Consider the following 23,070-nt stretch of genomic DNA (forward strand, 5'->3'; position numbering starts at 1 on the left):
GTGACAGAGTATCATGAGCAAACTGCCAAGTGGTATAAAAATAGAGAATAGCTGAATTAATGAATGACAGAGTTTCAATCCAGAGGGACCTCTGCTGATTTGAGAAGCAGGCTAATAGATATCTTATGGAATTAAATACGGAGAAGTGCAAAGATTTACACCTACAGAGGAGTAGTGACTGGCTGTGCAATGGTCCTGCTGAAAAGGAAGTTGCAGTGGGGTTATGTGGACTCCAGGCTGAATACAAGCCTGTATTGTGCTCTCTCTATACATAAGGGAAACTGCACAGGAATGGGGAGGAACATGGCCACTGAAGAAAGGTTACTATTCCCATCTACTCAGACTGTGCTCAGTTTTGGACCCCTCAGTTCATGAGTGATGTGAAAAAAATAGGAAATGATCAGTGGCAGGCAACTAAGGTGTTTAAAGCTCTTCTGCAAGGAAGGGTGGAAGTGCTTAGTCTGGTGAAGGGAAGGTTGAGAAACAACCTAGCAGCTGCCCACAAATGTCTGAAGAACTACAAAGATGAAGAACTGGAACAAACCTCTCTTGAACAACAAGAAATATTCTGCTTAGGTATTGTGAGAAATCTTTTCACCATGAAGACAGAAAAACATTGGAATAGGTTGCCCAGGAAAGCTATGGAATCTGCATCTTCAGAGATACTGAAAACCTGAAAATGACTAGACAGAGCCTTCAGCAAATTGATTTTAATTAGCCCTGCACAGAGCAGGGAGCTGAACTAGATCATGTCCAATCTAGACTTTTCTGTATGAGCTCACCCAATAGTACATGACAGGGTATCCATGTGGGAAGTTGATCACACAAATATGCTGCTGTGTGAAAAATTTTGAATGGAGACCACAGCCAGCCACAGGACATAAGTCAGTAGGAAGCCAGGCTAAGATAATGAGATCAACTGGGAATGGAAAAAAGAATTTAAAATAAACAAATGACTGGCCAAAAGATTCATTATTCTCAGTAATCATTTCACTATTTTAAAACTACTCACTGTGTGACCATGTCTATCGAACACTAGATGAAATTCAGAAAACCTTCAGCATTTTGATCTTTTACTTTGATATGTAATAGGCTCAAGCCATCATTATATTTTCTGTGCCCTAAAAAAACCTGTGCAGTTAAGGGATAGGAATCTGGATCAGGAACTTCCAATCATGCTGTGTACCAACTTTCTTGTTGCAGTTAAATTTTACAGTATTCTCGTGCCATATGTAGCACCTCTCAGAGAACCTACTGTCAGTCTACGTTTCTGCATACTGAACAGATTTGTCCATATTTGCAATAAAAGTTGCCAGATGAAATAAAGAAGTTGAAACAACCTTCCCCTGTCTGCTTGTTAGGCTAGATGGAAAGCATTGGTCTGCAACCAAATCCCTTATCCCCCTTTCTTATTGACTCAGAAAGTGAGGTCATAGCACAGGGACAAGATCCATAAAGCTGCTACTTTGGCACAGAGGAAGGTAAGTGAAGCAATATGGAAAGGTGTGAGTTACAAAAACTCACAATGTCTTTCTAGCATTGAGTATATCAAGATACTACTCATGCCTTCAGGCAATGAATCATTCTTTTGTAAGTCTGTTAACATCTAGTTTATTAGCAAGTATTTTTCTATGTTCTGCTCCCAGCCTATCCAAGACTTCCCCTCCTCCTCCTGTGACTGTATTTGTTGACCTTCTGTGTTCCAGTTCAGCATTCTGCTCACCTATCTTCCTTCCTGTTGTTTTGTATTTCTCATTCTGTTATTCCTTTTAACTTAGTCTCTCTCAACCCAGATTAACAATTATATTTAATGTACCCTGTATCAAATGTTAAAATAAAGAAAATCACCCAGGAAATACATTTTATTGTATGGGTAAACTAAGATAACATTTGCAATCTGCAATGACTTTTACAGCACCTCCCTTTCTTCTTACCTTTTTTTCTGTAGTTGGTTTTCTAACTGTATGTTTTTGCAACACCAACCATGATGTCCTATCAACAGCGGAACACCATACACACAAAGCAGTATGGCAAATTAATAACAATTTATAGGAAATAAATCTTTAACATCTTAGTTTTGCTTACCAGAAATGACCAAGGGAGGCACTTATGAAGTAGATCTCAGTGATCAGAAGTACACTTTTCCGTTATTCTAGTAATATCACACTACAGTAAGCAAACTGTTTCACATTAATTTCTAAGCACTGAGAAACATCTTGGGGGGAACTGTGTTTGGAAGCAAGCTTAATAGTACGTTAATTTTAGTCTGACAGGCATCATTCTATGTGAAAGATATTGACTTTGTTCACTTTTTACTAGTTTTGCGATAATAGTGATTAGTTCATTTGTGGGGGGAAAGAAAAAGTCAAAATTTTTGCTTCAGCACCCATTTTAAAAATCTGGAACCTGATTTGTATCATTACATATCACTTATGGCATTAGTGTTACTGTCAACTCTTTTATGTTCTTTACTGCTTTCTACTTTTCCCTGTTCCATAATAACATTTTGTTGCCATAGCAAACCTTTCAAACCTTCAAATTCTTCATTGACTTTTTCCAGACATAAGCATATTTTAAAATTGGGAAATAACCATCAATACCATGTGCATTCATGTATGTATGAACTCACATAAGTGTCTCTGACTACTCCTGAACACTTGACATTTTCAAGCCTTTAAATCTAAAATTGCAGCTCAATATTGCTTAAGTTTTATACACAAACACAGGCATGCATCCTTCAATAACGATAAATTTTCCAACACGGACACTCAAGACTCAGAATGTCTCCTCAAGCAACACGTCATCTTCAAGTGTTAACATGTGTATCTAGATGTAGACTTAAACATTTGAAATTAGAGAATTAGGCATTAATCTGGCTTTAAAGCCTTAGGACTAGATTGAATGTGTGCAATGGAAGACGACTAGAATTTCGGAAAGGAAATGACTCAGAATATTTGCAATACAAATTGTTTACAAAATTGGCACAGGTATGATAACTTTAATTTTCAAGACCATAAATATATGTTGATGAAGAATTTTGGACATCTAACAGAGAGCATAATGGTACCAGAAAAAGATATACTGCAGTACAGAGTTCTGTCTAGTGGAAATTCATTCTGTCCTTAGAAAAAACACTTTTAAACAAGAAGTTCATTTCCCTGACAGATGTCACAAAGGAGGTTTTTAATGATATCTGAACACTGCATTGCCAGCAAATGTGTATGTTGCATATAGGCAACAAAATTGTGTAGAGTTTATTTTGTCTCTCACTTTGAGGGCATTTTCTAAAGCCATTAAAGCAGAGTATAGCATAAACTGTAAAAAAATTTCTGTAGCAGAGAGTCAGCAACAAAATGTAGGTTACAGAAAAGCATACAACAGAATAACAAAATGCAAGGAAGCAAAAAGCTTTTTTAAAGTTCATGGTTCTTTACCACACCTCCTATACCTCCATATAGTTTGTATAAAGTTCCTTGTTGGGGTTTTAGTTTAGTCTTAGGTTTTCCTGTTAAAGGAATTTTCTCCCATATGCATGTTGCTAGGAGACAAATAGCTGTACTTAAGAAAGACAAAAAGGGGAGTGGGGCGGGCCTGGCTACTCCTTTGTCTACACCTGGGTGTGGGGTCAGTTCGCTCTGAGCATCCGGAGAGAGAAGCTGCAGAGAAAGGAGCTGCTGCTTCTTTCTTTTTGGCCGTTCTTTCTTCCTGCTGGAAACAACGCCGGGACCCCAAAAGCCGCTTTCCCTGCCCTGCTGGAGACCGGGCTGTGGCTGCCCTGCCCCGCTGCTGCTTCGAGCTTTCGCTACGCTGTAGCCCTGCTCGCCCTGCCTGCCTGGGCCTCCGTGGGGTTCTCCCATCTGGATACATCTCGCCTGCCACCCGGGATTTGCGTCCGTCCCTGCCGTTCCAGCCTGCTGTTCCTGAGAGCCCGGGATCAGCTGCCCAGGGGTTTGTGAAGCCTTTGTCCCATCCCTTCCCGGGATCCCAGGCCACCGGTGCCGCGTGTTTCCCGGAGCGCCCCCTGCAGCCGCGGGGGAACCATCGCACCTGCCCTGCTCACCGGGAGCCGCCAGCGCCCCTGCCGGCTGCGAGCGGAACTGCACCCGAGGGGAAAGGGCCCGACAGCCGAGAAGGCCGGCACTGGGTTTGTGATTGCTGTTACTGCCATAGTTGTTGTTATTTTGTTTTACTGGTTATATACATATATATATATAGAAAGAGTAAAGAACTGTTATTCCTATTTCCCACATCTTTGCCTAAAGGCCCTTGATTTCAAAATATAATAACTTGGAGGGAAAAAGGGGTTATATCTGCCGCTTCAAGGGGGGCCTCTGCCTTCCTTAGCAGACACCTGTCTTTCAAAACCGAGACATTCCTTTTGTTTTAAGTACTTATAGAGTAGCTATAAAGAACATTTCTAACTATAGGCTGAAGTGATATTTTACTGCTCTTTAACAGTTTAATCAAAGAACAGTGAAAGATGAAACGGATATCATGACAAATCCACAATAGTCTTACCATGTGAGTGCTGGTTGTCATTAGCTGAGGATAGGAAGAGAAGCAAGTAGCAAAAAGAAAAAAAGCACACAAATAAAATAGACCAAAATATCAATGGATAAAATAAATAAAATGCAAAAGTTCATAAAATTTGCATTCATGTGACTGCAAAGCAAGTAGAGATAGATTATTTTAAGCTACTATATGTCAAAAATAATTAAACTATTAAAAAGCTTGTTATATTTAAGATCTTTTATGATCATTCATAACTACTCTACCAATAGTCTTTTGATATGGTAAACAGATATTCATCAGATGCATGTTAAGTATGAAACTGGAAAGTTACTGTATAAATTCAGAAGTAATACCTGAAATTTATGTTCTATATTTCTCCTCATTAGTATCCAATCCTATATCTGTGCTTACTGATACACAGTATGTTCCATTGCATAGTCCAGATTTTGCTAAACAGATAACCCATCTATCTCACTGTAACTCATAAAACAGTTATTGTCTTGCATGAAATATCAAAGAAAACAATTAAAACTATGTTCATTTCACAACTGGCATTAAAAAAAATTACCATTGACTGATGAAATCCAACACTAACCTGTCCATTGCTGGTCACAACTGTGTTGTCTAACAATAAATAGGCACCAAAGAAAAATACCACAGCATCAAACACTCCTAGGAATGTCCAATAAATAAATGCACGCCAGCGCAGCAAAGCATTCTTGGCAACATCTCTGTGTGAAACAAGAAACACGTATTCATTATCAGCAGGTTTGAAAATTCCAGATAAATGAGATCATTCATATTGTTTCTTGAAAAGCACCACATTTCCACATTACAACTGTCTATCGCTTCAAATCTAACTCCTTCCTCAAAACATCCTCTATATTTATTTTTACTTAACTCTTAGTAAATCCTTTGAACTGCTCCCTGTACTTCTGCTTATTTCAATAATAGCAAACTCCCTGTGCTGTACCCATTTACTTTTCAAACTTTTTACAGAAGGTATCTCTTTTCCAGTGCTTGCTGCACATGTCATGATCCACTGCAGATATTAAATGGAAACACTAGAGGTCCCTGGAGACTTTGCTTTATTTCCTCTAGGATACTTATATACAGACTATTGCAACAAAATAAAACATTTATTTTATGTGGAATGTGAAACAAGGGATTTGCAGTTGACTTGAAGGTTCAGGTCAAATAGGATTTCTTGAATGTTTTCCCACAAAAAATACAGGGATTTGTCAACAACAGAACTCTTCATCAGCATGCATTTTCTTACTACAAAAAATTTAAATTTTACAACTTTAGTTCTTGTCCACAGAATGGGTATGTATCAACTTGGCATACAGTATAAAACACATCAGAGTAAATCAGGACACAGTTAAATGAAAACCCTGAGTTACAGAAACATTTACTACCAACCAATACTTCCACCATATGAACTTTAAAGACTGTCTGATTACCATATAAAGTAATTTCTCCCCACAGATTAACAATATAGAGTGCAAACCCGTACACAGCCAACAATAGCCTCATGTGGCCCAGAACAACCACTATTGCCCAAAACAGCTTAGCAACAGGCTCTGTTAGGTATCAAAACCCACAAGTTTCTGACAAATAAGCTTTGCTAGCTTTCAAAAACCAAAAAAGATCTTCTGAATTAACATTTCTAAACTAAAAACATTTAAAATATCAAAGAGAAAATAAAAACATTACTGTTGATTCAACAGTAATCGCTTGTATTCCTCTTCAATTTCAGTGGTAAAAACATATCACTACATTGATTAACATTTGGGTGGCTAATATTACTTCTTTCAAAGAATGTTTTTCCTGTGATAATCTACTGTTAGCCCTACCTGAAATGTACTGGCTTTGTAGCTACGAGGATCTAAACTGGGCACTGTTCCTAATTTAGATGGCCAAATGCAGTTAATTGACAACAACTGTACGTCGAGTGGCTAAGAACCTAAACAAGTCAATTCCAACGCCCAGAAGTGAGTCAACAATATGCGGAGGACAATGCTGGACACCACACAGAATACATCCTCTGATACAACAATCTAACACTCAGTCATCTTTTCTGTCAGAATAAAACATGTATATAGAAAAACCAGCATGTTTTCTTTCTTAAAAATACTTCTGTTCCCCATGTTTCCTCCCCATTATTTCCTCCATAGCTGGAGGAAATAAAGAGTACTAAAATAAATCCTAATTTGATTTTGTTGAACAGTGATTTCTATTTAGCTCTCATTCCCTTTGTAGAACGCATGGTGTGATTTGTAAATGTGCACGTAAAAATACATGTTTATCTATTGCACTTTGTAGACCATGCATGTGGTCTGATGTTCTACTGTAACCTTGTGGCACAGAAATCCTGAGGACTTCCATTGTAATGGACACACATCCCACAACTGAACAGTCAAACTTTGGGGCACAGTGTTTTAATTTTACCTGTACAGGGAAGGCTCTCTCTTGAGTATGTCTGCACTGACATGTTGTTCCATTAGACTGTACAAGAGGATAGGAAGGGAGGTGAAGCTGATATTGTACAGTGTTAGATACGCAGTATCATATAAAGTCTGTAGGTGGAAAAGAATTAAATCAACTACTTTTAATTTAAAATTAAATCTTACTTTAAAATTAAATCCTCTGCATGAGACTTGATTTAAAATGAATATGTGAACTTCTGCAGGAAAACAAAGTTCTATTCCTTCAGAATGGAGGCAAATACCCCTCTACAGCTGCTAACTGATATAGGACACAACCCTCCACCTGTATCCCATTCACCTGGAGGTAAAAGATCAACTAAAAGATCCATTGCCTGGACCAGTCTGGTCCACATACTGGCTCCCCCTATTGTTTCAACTGTACGACCAACTCCAAAGTACCCAAACTGAACAGCAGATTCCTGTAGAGGCAGAAATTCCTCTCACATACATCCACATAGCCCCATCCCCTTTTATCTCCTCTATGTCTTTAAAACATGGAGATATTCAGAGAAGAAGTGAGAGCACTCCAGAGGTTTTTCAGCTGTGTGTGACTGCAGTGAGCTACAGCTCACATCCCAATGTGTCTTCGATTCTTCTTCTAACTGAAATGCTTTCTCACGTACGTATCATCAGTGTACCCTCACACCTACCATGTCACCCCACAAAAAGAGCTGTTTACTTCCTCAAACCTATTTGGTGATCATTTATGTTGGAAAAAATTTCTACCAAAACCCCCTTTTTGATTCAAAATTACATTTATCACTTAAAAGGATAAAAATTAAGCTAAATTTTCATCAACACATGCTTTCATATCTAAATCCTAATAATGCTCAATAAAAACTTACAAAGTTTTCAGTGGTCATTTGAAATGGAAACCAAAACAGATAAAAATAGTTTTGTCATTTTGACTCTTCCTGGGGCTTTCTTTCAACAAATTCAAAGCAACAGTACTATTTTCTCTGAATTAATTCATTAATTCATTGAATTCTCACTGAATTTAATACTGAAAACATAAACCCTATTTGTCTAAATTCAGTCATTCATTCCTTTGTTTTTTTGCTCCCTCATTCTGAAGAAAGAAGAGGTAGATCTTTTCTGCACAAATTAGATGAGAACAAGGGAGAACAGAAAATAAACAAAAAATTTAGGAAGGCGAATACCAGATCCTATCCTGAATGACAGCACTTTTCTGGTGAGCAACAATTCTCTTTTCTTCTATTTTTCAGTTTTTATATTTTCTTTTCAACTAATGGAACGCTGCTATTCATCTGAAATTTGTAATTCATACCAGTCCATGCCAGAGAAGAGTAGTTTATTCTCTCATTTTCATTCTGCATTCTAAACTTGAACAACTGGTTCAATTACTCATCTTTCAGGATTTCTTCTATTCATGTCCAGTAGGCTTAAATCTAATTGACTTACATTTTCCACAGACATTTTACTTTGCATTGCCATTTCCAAATTTTGTATTTCTCTATTCCTTGACTTTAACATTGCTTTTGTGATAATTCATAAAACGGACTTGTGTAACTTTACTGCATTTGCCACTGAAAACCGTATGAACCAAAAACGATGTTCTTCTTTGTATAAACTAACACAAAATTCTCAGGAGGATCCCTTTTTTTTTTAATAAAGAAAGCAAAAGACATAACATGACATTGATGGAAAAGGATCAACCAACCTGCTGTGAAAACCCACAGAAGAACTGATATAAAAACTGAGGAAAAATGAAGCAGACATTCTGAAAAACAAAGTGAATGCCGTCAAGTGAAATGCAAGCGCTTATTTATATACAATGCTATAGATATGTATATCATAGTTTTATAACACTAGCAATAGTGAGCATTGCAGGAATAGTGTATGTATTAAACACCAATAGTCAAATCTTGCAGTAATGCTGCTAGAAAAAAACATTTACAATATTTTCAAAACAATCTTATAAGGCTACAGTTTGAAAATTCAAGGCCAGTGAAATTTGGGATCCAGGAATACAGTTCAGTTAAAGCAAAGAATATAAGGGACAATCCGCAGGAGGAGACAAATCATGATAAGCAAGCATGGATACTCTGGTTAGTATGGTTTCCAGCAAAGCAACTTTAAGACGTTTCTAGCTGTAACCCCAAATGTCATCCTCTCCCAATTATACATATAGTCAAACACTAGAACCCTGAATTACCCTGTGACAGTTCCTTTCTATAATCTTCCACTGCTTACCAAAAGAACTTGGATGCCAACATTTAGAAATAACAAAGCTGTCTAAATAGGGGGATGCTCACCATGAACTTTCTCCACCTACACTATCCTAATGAACTTAGCATAACTTAATTTGCAGTAATTTTTAAGTTTTCAAATACTATTTCCAATGTGATTTAAAAGTTCACTATAGAGACAGCCTGGAAGGTACTGGAAATAAGCAGACCAGTCTGAGATGGAATTTGTAGGATATGAAAAAATAAGATAAAAATTTTGGTTTTAAATGTAACATCTCTTACAGAATGTATCTATTTCAAACTATTTCACTTCATGCTCAGAAAAAAAACAACAATTCCATTTCAGCACTGGATCTGGTACTCAAGAAAATCTCCTTATGGAATTATTGCTGTTTTGTAACATTAGCTGCAAAAACTGTAAATAGTTAGACATTACCATTTAAGTGAGGTTTATGTAACTAGAATAAGAATTCCCCTACCTTATAAAAGAAGTATTGCACAAGTTCAGATATCCTAATGTAATAAAAATGCCCATGAACAAGCAACATTTTTTTCAAATGTTTAAATTTAGGTATTGCATAGTCACTGTTTCTTGCTGCTTGACGACCTTCTTTGCCAATGATTCCTTAAAAAAATAAAAAGAGGTGAAGCTATTTAATAACTAAAGAACTATTAAAAAGATACCATTAATTGCAAAATTATATAATAACGCTATGATACTGATCTACTGGGTGATCACAACTGTATCTCATACATTATTCCTAGGATAAATGCACTAAAAGTTGTCTATAACACATATAACCTGATTCTTTGAGACTGCCTGTTTGTAAGAAATAAATGGATTTTATCATTTCACTTGAAATAATATGCTAAGGTGCAGGCTTACCTATACCAACATGTGCTTCTAGAATCATACTGACATCATTTGCTCCATCACCAATTGCCAATGTGATAGGATGTTCATCTGATAACTTAATCAACTTTACAATCTGGAAAAAAAATAGTATTAGAAACTCTCCTCTGTAATGGTTTGCTTATTTTGCGTAAGTATAACATTAAATAAAAATTACCAAGACAGTTTTGTAAGAAATTCTCTGAAAGGACACAAACCCAACATCACCCAATGCAACAAATATGCATAAAGATCACAGTTTCTTCATATTACAAAGTGCTTGTTCCAAACATTTTTAAAATACTTCCAAACTACTTTGAGAGAGATGGGACAGGAGGTAGGAAGAGCCAAATAATGGAAGATGTTGCTGAGATTGCTTAATGCTGTGCCAGTGCAGCAATAAATTAAGAGGGTTCCACAGAGTGCACCATTTCAAAGAAATCCTGAAAAGAAAGACTAAAATTTCTGCTTTCTCATCTGTATTGAACTTTTTTCCTACATTTAAGAAAATATATTGGACTCTGCATATATGTAAAAACTATCGACATATAAACTGTCCAGAAATTTGACTTCAAATCTCTCCATTACAAATGATCACCTCTGTAAATTTGGTAACCTAAATTTTTTTGCAACTAAAATCTTCTACAAACTTCCAGACAGTTATAGTGCTGGCTAAATACATTTGTTAATGTGAATATGGGCTATAAATGCTGTACCTGTGTACTGAGAAAAAGACATGACCAACTGAAAAAAAATGAAATGCAAATTCCAATACTTCTTTCCTTTAAAAGTTCTTCAGCTATCTTGAGATGTTTCAGTAATGGAAGGATATGTTTTTACTTGATACAAATTACAAATGCAACAGTCAGGTATACTTAAACGTGGTAACACCCACATTTTTTTGTCTGGATTCTTCTTGGCTTTCCACTTATGTTAAAACCAGAGAAAAAATATCCCTCTGCAGTACTAAGTAACACAGGTTCTTGTAGTGTCAAAAGGGTAGACTATTCAAAGCTTGTTAGGTTAAAAAGAGAGCAGTTAGTTCATTTATTAAATATGTTCGTATTAGTATATACCAACTATGATTTATGTACATACTGTTCAAATTTTAAATTCAGGTGCACGGCTGGGTGCTGTTTTAGCATACCATTATGTAAATTGTTTGCCAGCAGAAATTCTCCCCTCTCCTTTTTTTTTTACTTTTTCCATTTTAGAAGATACAAAAATGAATGGTAGCATCTTAAATTGTCATAGTAAGCCATACAGAGTATTAACCTTCAATATTTATATATGTGCATGACTAACAAGCAATTATGAAATTAAACACAAACCTGTGCTTTTTGCAGAGGTGCCATTCGACAGCATAACACTGCACTGCAGTTCCTGCAAATTTCAAGAAAGAGCTCTCTGTAGCTACAAGAGTTCCCATCTGGTCTTGTTTTCATTATCAAGGATAGTGCTGCTCCATCAATAATTAAACCATAATCTTGCATATCAGTTGAAAGTCTGTTCAGGAATAAAATATAAACTGTCACTGTAAAATTCTCAAAAGTACTTAAAATCTGGCAATAAGAATTATGGGAAAATTAATTAATGAAAAAATAATGAGCATAGAATACCACAAAACTAATACATTACTAAAGGAAATTTTTTGTATAAGACTGATATTTGCAACATTTTAAAACTCTGGACTATGCTGAAAATATTCAGTGCTTCACCAGTTTGAATACATAAATCTGATAGCTCAGTGACTTCACCAGTGAGTATGAGTGTATAATTAATGACTTTTCAGTTTGGTTTGAAAAAGTTCCAAGAACTGCAGTGAGGTAAACCAAGCTGCAGGAATAAAGTTAATTTTGTGGCACATTCCATAACACAGAGCAAAAAAAAACTGAAAGGCCTTTGGCACTCTGATAAGGAAATAATTTTCTTTCCAAGAGTTTACATTTACAGGAATAAATCATGCCTTGAAGGAAATGCCTAAAGGAAACTTTTTGGCCTGGATAGATAAGGCCACTGTCTACATCTAGAGTATGGATATTTTGCCTTTAGTGCAGTGGCTAAGTCAAATACAGGCTTACTTTTATTTATAATATTAAAATACAATAATTATATATGTTTCCTATAATATTACAATATATTCTTATACATAAAAATCTGTAAGCAGTATGCCTGTAGTAATTTGAGCATTGCTAGAAGTGTAATCACGGTCACAGGAAGTAATTTATTCACTACATTATATACCCTGAACAATGGGGGAAGATAAGACAGTCTGGACTGCAAGAGCCATTTTCTGCAGCATCCAGACAAGTTATTTCAGAGCACCCTTGCATCTGCCTGCATTACACAACAGCCTCAGGCTCCAGGTCAACAGTAAATGTTGTATAAATGTACACCGAGGTTTATTTTTACTCTCTTTTCAGTGTTCCAAGGTTATACACTACCGTGCATGGGGTTTCAACAAACATGGTTTCACCAGGACCAGTGTTTGTGAGAAAAACACCATATTTATTAATAGGCATCTCCATCCTTTCTACTAGAACAGAAGCTATTTTTGGCAAGTAAGATAAAATACTGTAAACTACATTTAATAAGTTTACAGATATTTTCAGCACTTTGCTACCCATTGGCACAAATGGGATAATGCCATTGATGTACAATGATATCAAATAAAAAGGTATCATTATGAAGTTCAAGCAATATACTGAATATTTGGTGTATTACAGTGAAATATTTTTAGCCTGAATTTGAACACACAGGCAGAATCCTGCTATTACTATCTTAGTACGATCTCTAGCTCTTGGGATTAATGTAAAAAAAAAAAAAAACAAACCAAATCTAAAGAGTTTTAACATGCAGAAAATTGGTATTGCACAAAAAGTTAAACAAATATGTTTGATCACACCTTGTAAGGCCTGTGGTATTTAAACAAAATGTGGTATGGATGACATGGAGGAAAATGATTTATTTAACTGAATATACAAATGTTCTTGATTAGATGAATGGGGTATAAAGCATAAGGAGAACTCAGAAAAACTATCTGGTCCAGAGATTTAAGCTGTAAGACTAAGAATTATAGCAAATCTCTGCTAAAATGGTATCACAAATGCTTGCTAGCTTGTTGCTAGCAGTTTTATGGTGGAAAGACAAATACAGTGTCAGTTGCGATTTTTCCTTTAATAGTTAAAACAGTACCAGAAACGAGCTAAAGAACCATGACTGAAAACCTAAGTTTACCTAAACAAGCTTATACTTAATTGCCATACGATAATTTACACATTAGCAACAGAAACTGAAACATACTGCTGCTTTCTTAAGGTAATTGGTCACCATTTCATTGTTTGCAAAATGCCCAGAAGCCCATTTTTAGCCTGAAAATCCAACTTTTTTCTTACCCTGAGAAGGTATCCCTGGTTAAGTTGCCATTGGGTTTTACAACAATTTTGTTTAGGTCAAAAAGCACATCGAGTATATTCTGCTCCTCAATTTTCTTTGTGGTTAGCTCAAGTATTTGTGTATTTCTTCGGAAGAGTTTGCAAGCGTAGCAAGTAGCTGCAGCCGTCTCCATTTTGTCTCCTGTCAGAACCCAAACTTTAATTCCTGCTTTCTGGAGTGCTTCAATAGTGTCAGCAGCTTTTTCTTGTAGTCTGTAAAGTCAATTGACAAAATACACTGACGGCTATTGCTTGGATATGAGAAATTCAGAGGTCTTTATTGAAAGATTTTCATAAACAAAAAAAGAATTTCAATGGAAGTTATCAGATCTAAGAATTTTCCCCAAAGTATGACTCCACAAATGTTTAGGGGACTAGTATATGTTTCTGAATCTTTTCAAGACGTAAAGATTCTTCCTTCATTTCCTCAATACCCATTTTGTAGTCCTTTCCTCCAAAACTTTTGCCTATAACTTGATCAATAAACTATTACATGCATGTAAAATGGTTCAAATACACTGATTTTTGTTCACTTAACTATTGTAATTGCTTATTAGGTTATAAAGTTACCATGTGTAAACTTTAGTGAGCTAAGGGTGTGGAATTGCTTCAAATAAGGGGTTTCCCAAATAAACCTCTAATGCAGAAAAAGAGTCTTCAATTACTTTGTCATCACCATTGAACATAAGAAACTAAGAAATGTACTAACCGATCTTCAACAGCTGTAGCACCAAGTAATATAAAATCTCTTTCTATCTTCTCATATGCCTCTGCCAATTTCTTTTCCCGGTCCTGAAGGGCCAACTTTGCATTCTGAAGCAGCTTCTGTACATTGCTATATTCTTCTGCTGTGAGCTTTTTATATGCAACACACAATGTTCGCAGTCCCTCCTAAAGAATGCAATGAAAAGAAACAAAATGCATCTTACAAAACTCCTCTTAGACTTCTTGCTGGTGTTTATGCTGGATGATTTGAAAAAGGAACATCATGAAGTGAATAAGTATAGACTGTTACAGTATAATACAGACTAGGATATAGTTGAGCTTGATTCTGTGCTGCTCTGGAAGCAGTTACAACCTGATGGACCAACCTCAATCTTCCAGAAGATAAACAGCTCAGTGATCCAACTGGATATATGAGATTACAAGAGAAGGCAAAGCCAAGGTAAACTTTTCCCTCCCTATGTGTATAATTAGGCAGGATGAGTCAGAATAAATAATAGTAATATAAATAGTAGCTCTGCAGAGTCTGATTTTGATGCTGTGTTGCAGCAGATATACGGACAGGGACCAAACATCACAAAGAGAAATGAAAATCCAACTGCACCATTTCAGTCAAGTGTAAATTAGAATTTAGCTGCAGGTGTTTCAGGCTGCATCAAACTTCTGGACTGTATGATGAACAAGAAACGGAGTATATAGATTGTGTAAGGTGGGGAAAAGCTGTTATAACACAGAAAAGTTTTGCTACCTCAGTTATATTCTGCTTCTCACCACACCATTTAACTGGCACTTCAGCTTCCTTAACTTTAATCCAGTAGGTCTTTACATAGTTTCTTATTATCAAACCAAGAAGAAGAATTATTAAAATAGCTCCCTGCCTCTTGTTATTGATAAAAGCAGGTGCCAGGTATTTTCTTTGCGAGGCTTCTGTATGTAGGAGCCAGCCCTATTTCCAATTATCCAGGATGAAAAAATAGCTGTTGATCTGGATTTCTTTCTTGATACATATTGAATGAATGTGATACGTAAATACTTTTTCAATTTCATTAGCCTCTTTTACTTGTAATTATCAGACAGCTGTCCCATATAATAAAGCTTAGTAAAGCACTTCGAGAGTTTTTTGCTTCAAAACAAAAGCAGGTGACACTGTAGGGGTTTTTTTGTCCACATACCTGTAATAATACTTTGGTTTCAGTTTGAGTACTGGATGCCAGCAAATTATATGCCATTTGTAAGACTGGCAGCTGTCCTGCATTGCAATGAGTTCTGTGTATTTTTTGACACAACAAAATTCAGTTTTACAACTCCAAATACTACTTTTAGGTAAAACCAAGTCCTGAATTTCTTTTAAAGGTGATCAGCCAGTTCATAGCTGATTTTTAGCAAGGAAAAATGTAAGATATGGATGATCTGTCTCCCCAAAGCTTGTAAAGCAATCAAAGGCAGCAGGTAACAGTTGCTAAGGCTGAGGACTAAAACTAGCAATGAGATTTACAGTTTTTCACTTTTCTTCTATTCAAAAATTAATCCAATCCACAATTGTGAATATACCATACTAACGAGCTAACTGATGATCTCTGGTTTAACTTACAGTTGTGCATATCTAATGCATTCATATTGCACCACAACTGACATTTAGAAGATGAGATGGATGACAGATACAAATAAGCAAGTTACACAGACTGCTACCCACAAAGCCTGAGTGAACCTTGGCACGGAATAACCTTGGAGCCTGTAAAGACAAATCTGTTAGCAGATAAAGGAGGAGGTCAGAGCACTTAACTTCTTTTTGACACTGATATCATGTGAACAGATCAATAAAATGGAATCTTACCACTGCATTGCGTTCTACTCGGGATCGTACTTGGTCAATTTTACCTTCTTTAACCCTAGGAAATATGGAGGAATCTGCTCCCTTACAAAACAGAAATATATCACCTAAAAGAGACAGCATATGGAATTCAAAATGACCAAATATACTTTCTTCAAAAAACATCCAAATTAGTAAGTCTTCAAAATGTTTTCTTCCAACTTTTTTGTAACATTTGTACTCACGCTAGTACCCGGTCCCTTATTTTATAAAGAAAGGCACACAGACTATGATTAATGCTTAACTGATAAATCTGAAACAAATTCAAGTGAAACAAAAAAATCGAACAGAATGTGACAGCCCTACCTGTTGAAGATTTAACAATTACACTCATTCGCCGTCTCACAGAATCAAAACTCAAAACCTCCAGTAATTCAAACCTGAAAAAGAAACAGAACTATTTTTACACAACTCTACTTTTCCTAATCCCTAAACTGACTTCAAGCATATAAATGACTTCAAGCATATAAATTAAACATGACTTCTAACATGGAAGATTATGTTGAGTACTATGGAATATGGAACTAGTACAGAATGAAACAGCAGGTTGCAAATAAGAAATAAGGAAAGCCCTTACCTCCTCATTACTTGAAACAGAACTCATGATGTCCTCAAGTATCTTTGAATGTATAGTCAATCTAATTCATTTAAGCAGAAGACTAGAAACTTTGCAGCATAGCACTGTACTGCATATAAAGTAAGTTTCTATGTATAATACTTAGACATAGCCTTAGAACTTGAAATGCATGCTTACACAAAGTCTTTATTCTATATTTTTCTCATTTTTACTATTCCTAATCTCCCAAAAGTGCTGACCTAATTCCATGAATCTTGCTCAAATGTTGAATGATAATTTATTCAAATGAAAAAAAATTATTTTTTACTGGTTTATATTTGCTATTATTTCTATGATTTGATTTTATCACATGTTCCTTTCCTTTCTAAGAGGAAAACTGAACACAAGCTCCTCTTGCACTGTTTTGGTTTCATCAGCTTGTATACTTCTATCATTTATTCTCTTACCTATTTCCTTTAATCTAAGAGAGCCTCTCTTTTACCAGCACAAACATAAGCAATCCAATCATTATTCCCAACTTTTTCAGGATTCATCTCTGTCCAGATCTGCTTGTTTAATTAGTCCTAAGTCCTAAGTCCTTCAATCCTAAGTCCTTTTAACATCCTAGAACTCAAACCTGTGCATAGCTACATCAGGCCTATGTCTACAAACCGTGATGCATTTGGGAGAAAATTCTCAATTATAGTGTTTTCTTCTGAGTCACCAAATTATACTGACTCCAGTTCCTAGGAGCTGAACCAAAAAAGTCTGAAGTAACCTTTGGGAAAAACACTCATATTATCCTAAAAGGGGATAAAGTAACAGCAGGGTTCCTAATATTTGTATCCAAGTGTCCCTGTGTAGTTAGCAGAGTACCCAAGCAGGAAGACCCAGATATACAACAGACTTAACCAGCAGACATCTAGAGAAGTGTAAGGTAAATTTTCAAGGGTATGTACATCCCACGGAACAGCTGCACTAGTTCAATGTTATTGAAAATTTGAGTCACATTATGGTCCACAAAATTTATTCTACAGGTATTACCCTCCTGTAAATTCCATGGATTATTTGTGAACAACAAATTGGGTACAGAGCATTTTCTATCAAGAATGTATTATTTACCATATATAAAACCATGAGAAACTACTAGATTAGGTCATGAATCCCACACCACACCTTAATTGTTGTACCAATATTTTATACTGCATATAATGTCAAAAAAAGTGAAAGTAATTAAAATTGCTAAATTTTCTTTATTTAATTTATTTTTCTACTAAAACACAAGGTTCCTGACTTTCCTGACTTAAAAATTCATGTATAAGGAAACAATAGTTTATTAAACACATCAACAAAAACTCATCATCAGTCTATTTTGTTGTATTTTTAACCACTCACTTTTCTATGTTATTTTCCCGATTTAAGATCTCCATAAAATTGTCCTTCAGCCTTAGATAGGTGTAACCAAGTCTGTAAAATGAAACAGATGAACAGAATGAATACAACAAATATATAATTATCTGGTTTAAGCATGTCATAAGGATTTAAGACTGAGCCCACAACAAACCAACACCAGGATCCCAGAGTGTTTTTATTTGATTTTAGACTATGAATAATCTTGAAGTCATGTTAAGGAATCAATCAGCTGTAGATTACTTGGTGTGTATTATTAAAATTTTTGTTTTGAAAATGATTTTGAGCTTCAGTGAATAGATCTGCAGTTTAGAAAAGTATAATACCTAAGTACACACATACCTCTGTATTCCTTCAACTAATGCAACTTCATCAGGTGATGATGATATATATATACAAGATCTTCTTGAGAACCGGTTTTTCTTCAAACCATCTACGCTGTCATCATCCTTTACCTGCACAGTGTGGCAAAGACAAAGAGCTCGGAAAAATAGTTCCTCTCTCTCCTGAAAAATAAAAGGAACGGTTGTCATTACATGTTATCACTTGAAATCTCTTCTTTTGGAAGGTGATCAATGTGACTGATTACTACTGATTACTACTGATTATTAATCGGACAGAGGCAGGCTCTTTTAGGGGCAGCCAGGTCTTTCCCTGTGGTAACAACACGATTGTGTCACAGCTGCTTGTACCCCTAAGATTGCCGTACAAGTCAGGTTGCTGGGATTGCCATACAAGTCAAGCTAATGATGCAAAAAAACCCCAAAAACCCAGTGTGCATCTTCTACCTCCTCTGAGTGCCTAGACGTGACTGAAAGGTGTTTTTTCTTTACTTTTGCTTAATCTTTAACAACTTGTATTAATTAAATACTAGTCAAGGTATAATTTAGAAGTCCTGAGTACACACAGAAGGATGTAGTATCTGGAACACAGGTCTTAGCAGGGCTTACAGATTTCCATCTCTTGAACAGCTTGAACACCCCTCAGAACTATAAAAATTACTGAAATGCATATACTTTGGCAGCTCAAGCAAACCAGTTCCTATAAAATATCAGATTGTTTGGTAATGACAGCTCCTGGCACCAGAAAGAGATTTCTATTTCATGGATACCTGGCTGCGTTATATCTCTACATTTGTGTCTGAAATCTATTCTTCTGTGCTGTTAAATACTGACTGTGCCATTGTGATTCCAAGATAAAAACACAGCATACCTCGGGACCACATTCTGAGGGCCATGGGTGAGAGACATATGGCTGCTGAATTACACAAACATATTTTAAGAGAGCTTATTTTGTCATAGTGAAGGGTATGACATGAAGTAACTGTGAATGATATGATACTGCACTGATTTAATTAAAAATACATTGTACTTTGGCTGTGATTATCCTGGCCATGTACACCGTGTTCACCTGTTGACATGTGAAGACTCCTGACCTTTCAACTAACTTTGCTTTACACAGCAAATAGCCACAATACATGCATGCTGTAGGTAGCACACTTCAAATTAAGTCACATTTTAAAGTAATTTAATTTGATCATAAACCATTCTCTGGCCCCATTTTCACTCAGTGATGACTAAATAAGTGCTTGCACTAAGCCCCCATTTTCCCCTTTGAGGATTTTCCTGTCTTGCTTTTCCCTGTTGTAGCTAAGGTTAAATGGAAACCAGTTATCTACGTCTGTAGCTATTAACCACAGGAAGTTCTGTATTTGGGTTTTAATTCAGTTTTACAATTGCATTTAAATGAGAAACTTCCCATTAAGACTTTAAATCTTACTCTTAACTAGGAAATGAAAATGTCTATGCAGTTATCTACTTTGATTAGTAAAATTCAAGAATGTTGAATTCCTAATATTACGTTCATTAGTACAGTTCAATTTTCATTTTTCACTGTAAAAAACCACGAACATAGAAAGAGTTATCATACCTTTCCACTACCTCCTGGAGATGAATCAATCATATCAATGCCTGTACAGTCATGGAGGATTTGTCCATTGCAGATAACATGTGGTACATAAACATGCCCTTCGATGCAACATTCTACGAATTCCATGTTGTTCTCAGTTAATGTTCCTGTTTTATCTGTGAAGACATACTCAATCTGCAAATGAGCACAAATTAAAAACAGCAGGAATGTGAACAGAGATTTTCCACCACCTCTGAACAAAACTGAGTTTCTTACAGGGTTACACCTTCCTTTCAAGATCCTTAAGCTCTTTCAGAAAAGGAAGATAACCATTTCTTTGGGCAGTTATCTTTGTAGAAATATAGGCCCTGAAAGATTTTATCCTACGAGAGTATCAAGCAATGCTATCTTTTGCCTCAAAACACATATAAATAATGTGTTTAAACTACTTCCACTCTTCTCTCTAGGTCCTTTTTAGTTTTTAATGTCTTTCTTCCTGCAAGAAATATATTTTTAGAAACAAAATGCATACAAATTTCATTTCCCAGGGATTATTATTTAATGCACTGCCTGGATTTGGATCAGTCACTGTCAGAACAGTCTTTAGGGCAGTATCTGAATTCCCCACTACAATTAGGTTAGTTTTAATGAGGATTGTGGACACATACAGTTATACACATGGGCACTGTAATTGCGCTGGAAACACTCATTTTGTCTCAATATTAAATTTTTCATTAACTTTATCTTTTACAATGAGCCCCAGTGCTTAAGTCTAACAACATTAAAAATAAAACCAAAATCTGAACAATAAACTAGAAGAACTAGATTGGCTCAATATTGGATCCTGGATGTAGGTATTGTATACATACTGCATGTAATATTTGATAAAATAAGAGAATGAAGTAAGGTAAGGAACTAAACTTTGAAAATAATGCTATTATTTAGAATTCATTAGATTGTTTAACCAATTTCACCATTTATGCAGTGCACTGAACAAACTAAAAACCAAACAAATTTTTGCTCTCAGTCTTCAAAAACATTCAAAACCAAGTCACTAATTATGCAAACTTTCCACTGAGATTAACCTTTGCAAAATTCACTAATCTGAAAAGGCAAATGCCAAATTTTCCTGTGTTTTTTTATCTGTGGACAAAACACCCGTAATTCAATCTTTTACAGAATGGATAGGATTTATACGGATTTTTTTCATCTCAACCCCTACACTCAGTTTCATAATACAAGCTACAAAACGCTATCAACCAAAGATCTTTTAGTCATTCAGTGTGTTGCTTTGTCATAGTGTTTCCTCATTTTCAGACAGACCCTCCTGTTTCACTGGGCACCACTGAGAAAATCCTGGCTCTAGCCTCTTAGTACCCTCCCATTCAGGTATTTGTACAGATTGGTAAGATTTTCCCCAAACCTTCTTTCCTCCAGGCTGGACAGTCCCAGCTCTCTCCACCTGTCTTTGCATGAGCCATGCAAAGTCCTGCCCCTTGCCTTTGTGGCCCTTCACTAGGCTCCCTCCAGTATGCCCATGCCTCTGTAGCTGGGAGCCCAGAATTGGCCACAGCACTCCAGGTGAGGCCTGGAGAGGGGTAGGATCACCTCCCTTGACCTGTTGGCAACACTTTGGCTAATGCAGCCCATGATACCATTAGCCCTCTTTGCCATAAGGACACACTGCTGGCTCTTGTTGAACTTGACTTCCATCAGGACTCCCAAGTCCTTTTCTGCAAAGCTGCTTTCCAGCTGGATGGCCCCCAGTCATCCAAATAATTAATGATCAGGATGGGAGTCAGTACTGACCCCCAGGGGACACTGCTAGATAGTGGCCTCCCACTTTGCACTGCTGACCACCACCCTCTGAGCGTGGCTGCTCACCCCTTTTTCAATCCACCTCACTGTCTGCTCATCCAGGCCATAATTCATCAGATCCTCTTTGAGGATCTTATGGGAGACAATGTCAACTGTCTGCCATAATAATGAAATACCTGGTACCACCCTTAATACAAATAGGTATGTATCCTTAAAAGCTTTATTACCAGTTTGACTAGAAAAATACAGCATCTTATTTATTTATTTGAAAAACCTATGAAAACATTTTTAACTGAGATCTTTTTTCTCAAACAAAATTCATCTGTATCTGTCTCAATGTGATGATTTTCTTAATACAGAACAGAATTTCTTTTCAGAAATGAGAATGACAATTGATCATTTTAACTGATGAAACTTGTGTCTGGAGACACAATGTCAGTCTAGTCAGACAAAAAGGGGTTTTTTTTCCATCTAACTTTTAATCTAAGGAAGCTAGATGCCTATATAATTTCCCTCTATAATCAATGAAGAGAAAGTGTTTATTCCTTAACAATATAGTAATACTAATTGAATTCCACTGACTGGATAAGAAATCAGAATTTTTGACTCTGAAAATAAAAATATCCAAATTTTATTTTTAAAATTAATCAGCACTAAAGAAAATGCACATGTAGCTGCAAAAAAAACCCCCAAAATAAAACAAAGCCAAAAAACCTTGAAGTGACAATTTTAAAATAAAAACCTACAGTAGAAACAGTTGAAAAAAAAATTATCATTCAATGAAATTTACCTGTCCCAACTCTTCATTGAGGTCAGAAGTATTCACCAGTGGTCCTTCACCTGTATCCTCATCAAACATTTCTTCATCCCATGTAATGAAATAAGAACCGAGAAATTTCTGCATTTCCACAGTGACATACATGGATACAGGAATAATGTAGTTGAAAAGAACCATGAATGCAAGGAAGTCTGTAAAAGCTTGAAGAAACTGCCAAAGAAACAAGATGAAAATATTGGTTTTTCATGTGCTATTAAAGACTGCAAGATTACTACATGTATTTACAAATTGGTTTTTTTTTTAGTAACTTTCAAACAGTAAGCAACGCCTTTCACAGCTCACAGTTCTGCACAGGATGTAGACCTTCATGATTTATAACATCACAACTGGCAGGAAATAGAGCTTTTTCTTTTAAATTTGCATTTTTCTTTACAGATATACAGGTGTAGAATACTGTTACATAGCATTAT

At 36.0% G+C, this 23,070-nt stretch overlaps 1 protein-coding gene across 9 annotated transcripts in view; it reads right to left on the bottom strand.

Moving 5' to 3' along the window:
- Positions 1-23,070, bottom strand: part of ATP11A (ATPase phospholipid transporting 11A) — a 122,405-nt gene that overhangs the window by 14,590 nt on the left and 84,745 nt on the right. For 7 of the 9 annotated variants that reach the window (XR_002044384.3, XM_039549822.1, XM_019282865.3 and 4 more), the window contains 15 exons: positions 22,613-22,810; positions 20,026-20,199; positions 18,439-18,602; positions 18,082-18,153; positions 16,437-16,510; positions 16,095-16,198; positions 14,247-14,428; positions 13,499-13,750; positions 11,435-11,609; positions 10,098-10,200; positions 9,691-9,836; positions 8,683-8,742; positions 6,964-7,091; positions 5,108-5,243; positions 4,519-4,542 (listed from right to left, as the gene is read on the bottom strand). Coding sequence is in view for 8 of the 9 variants with exons in the window: in XM_039549822.1 (XP_039405756.1) it covers positions 4,519-4,542; positions 5,108-5,243; positions 6,964-7,091; positions 8,683-8,742; positions 9,691-9,836; positions 10,098-10,200; positions 11,435-11,609; positions 13,499-13,750; positions 14,247-14,428; positions 16,095-16,198; positions 16,437-16,510; positions 18,082-18,153; positions 18,439-18,602; positions 20,026-20,199; positions 22,613-22,810 (1,992 nt within the window). In the remaining variant the exon portion in view is untranslated. The remainder of the gene's footprint in view (positions 1-4,518; positions 4,543-5,107; positions 5,244-6,963; positions 7,092-8,682; positions 8,743-9,690; positions 9,837-10,097; positions 10,201-11,434; positions 11,610-13,498; positions 13,751-14,246; positions 14,429-16,094; positions 16,199-16,436; positions 16,511-18,081; positions 18,154-18,438; positions 18,603-20,025; positions 20,200-22,612; positions 22,811-23,070) is intronic. The other 2 variants (XM_019282863.3, XM_019282870.3) reach the window with 1 other exon arrangement.

Source organism: Corvus cornix, chromosome 1, assembly GCF_000738735.6.
Source record: "Corvus cornix cornix isolate S_Up_H32 chromosome 1, ASM73873v5, whole genome shotgun sequence".
NCBI classification, from domain to species: Eukaryota; Metazoa; Chordata; class Aves; order Passeriformes; family Corvidae; genus Corvus; species Corvus cornix.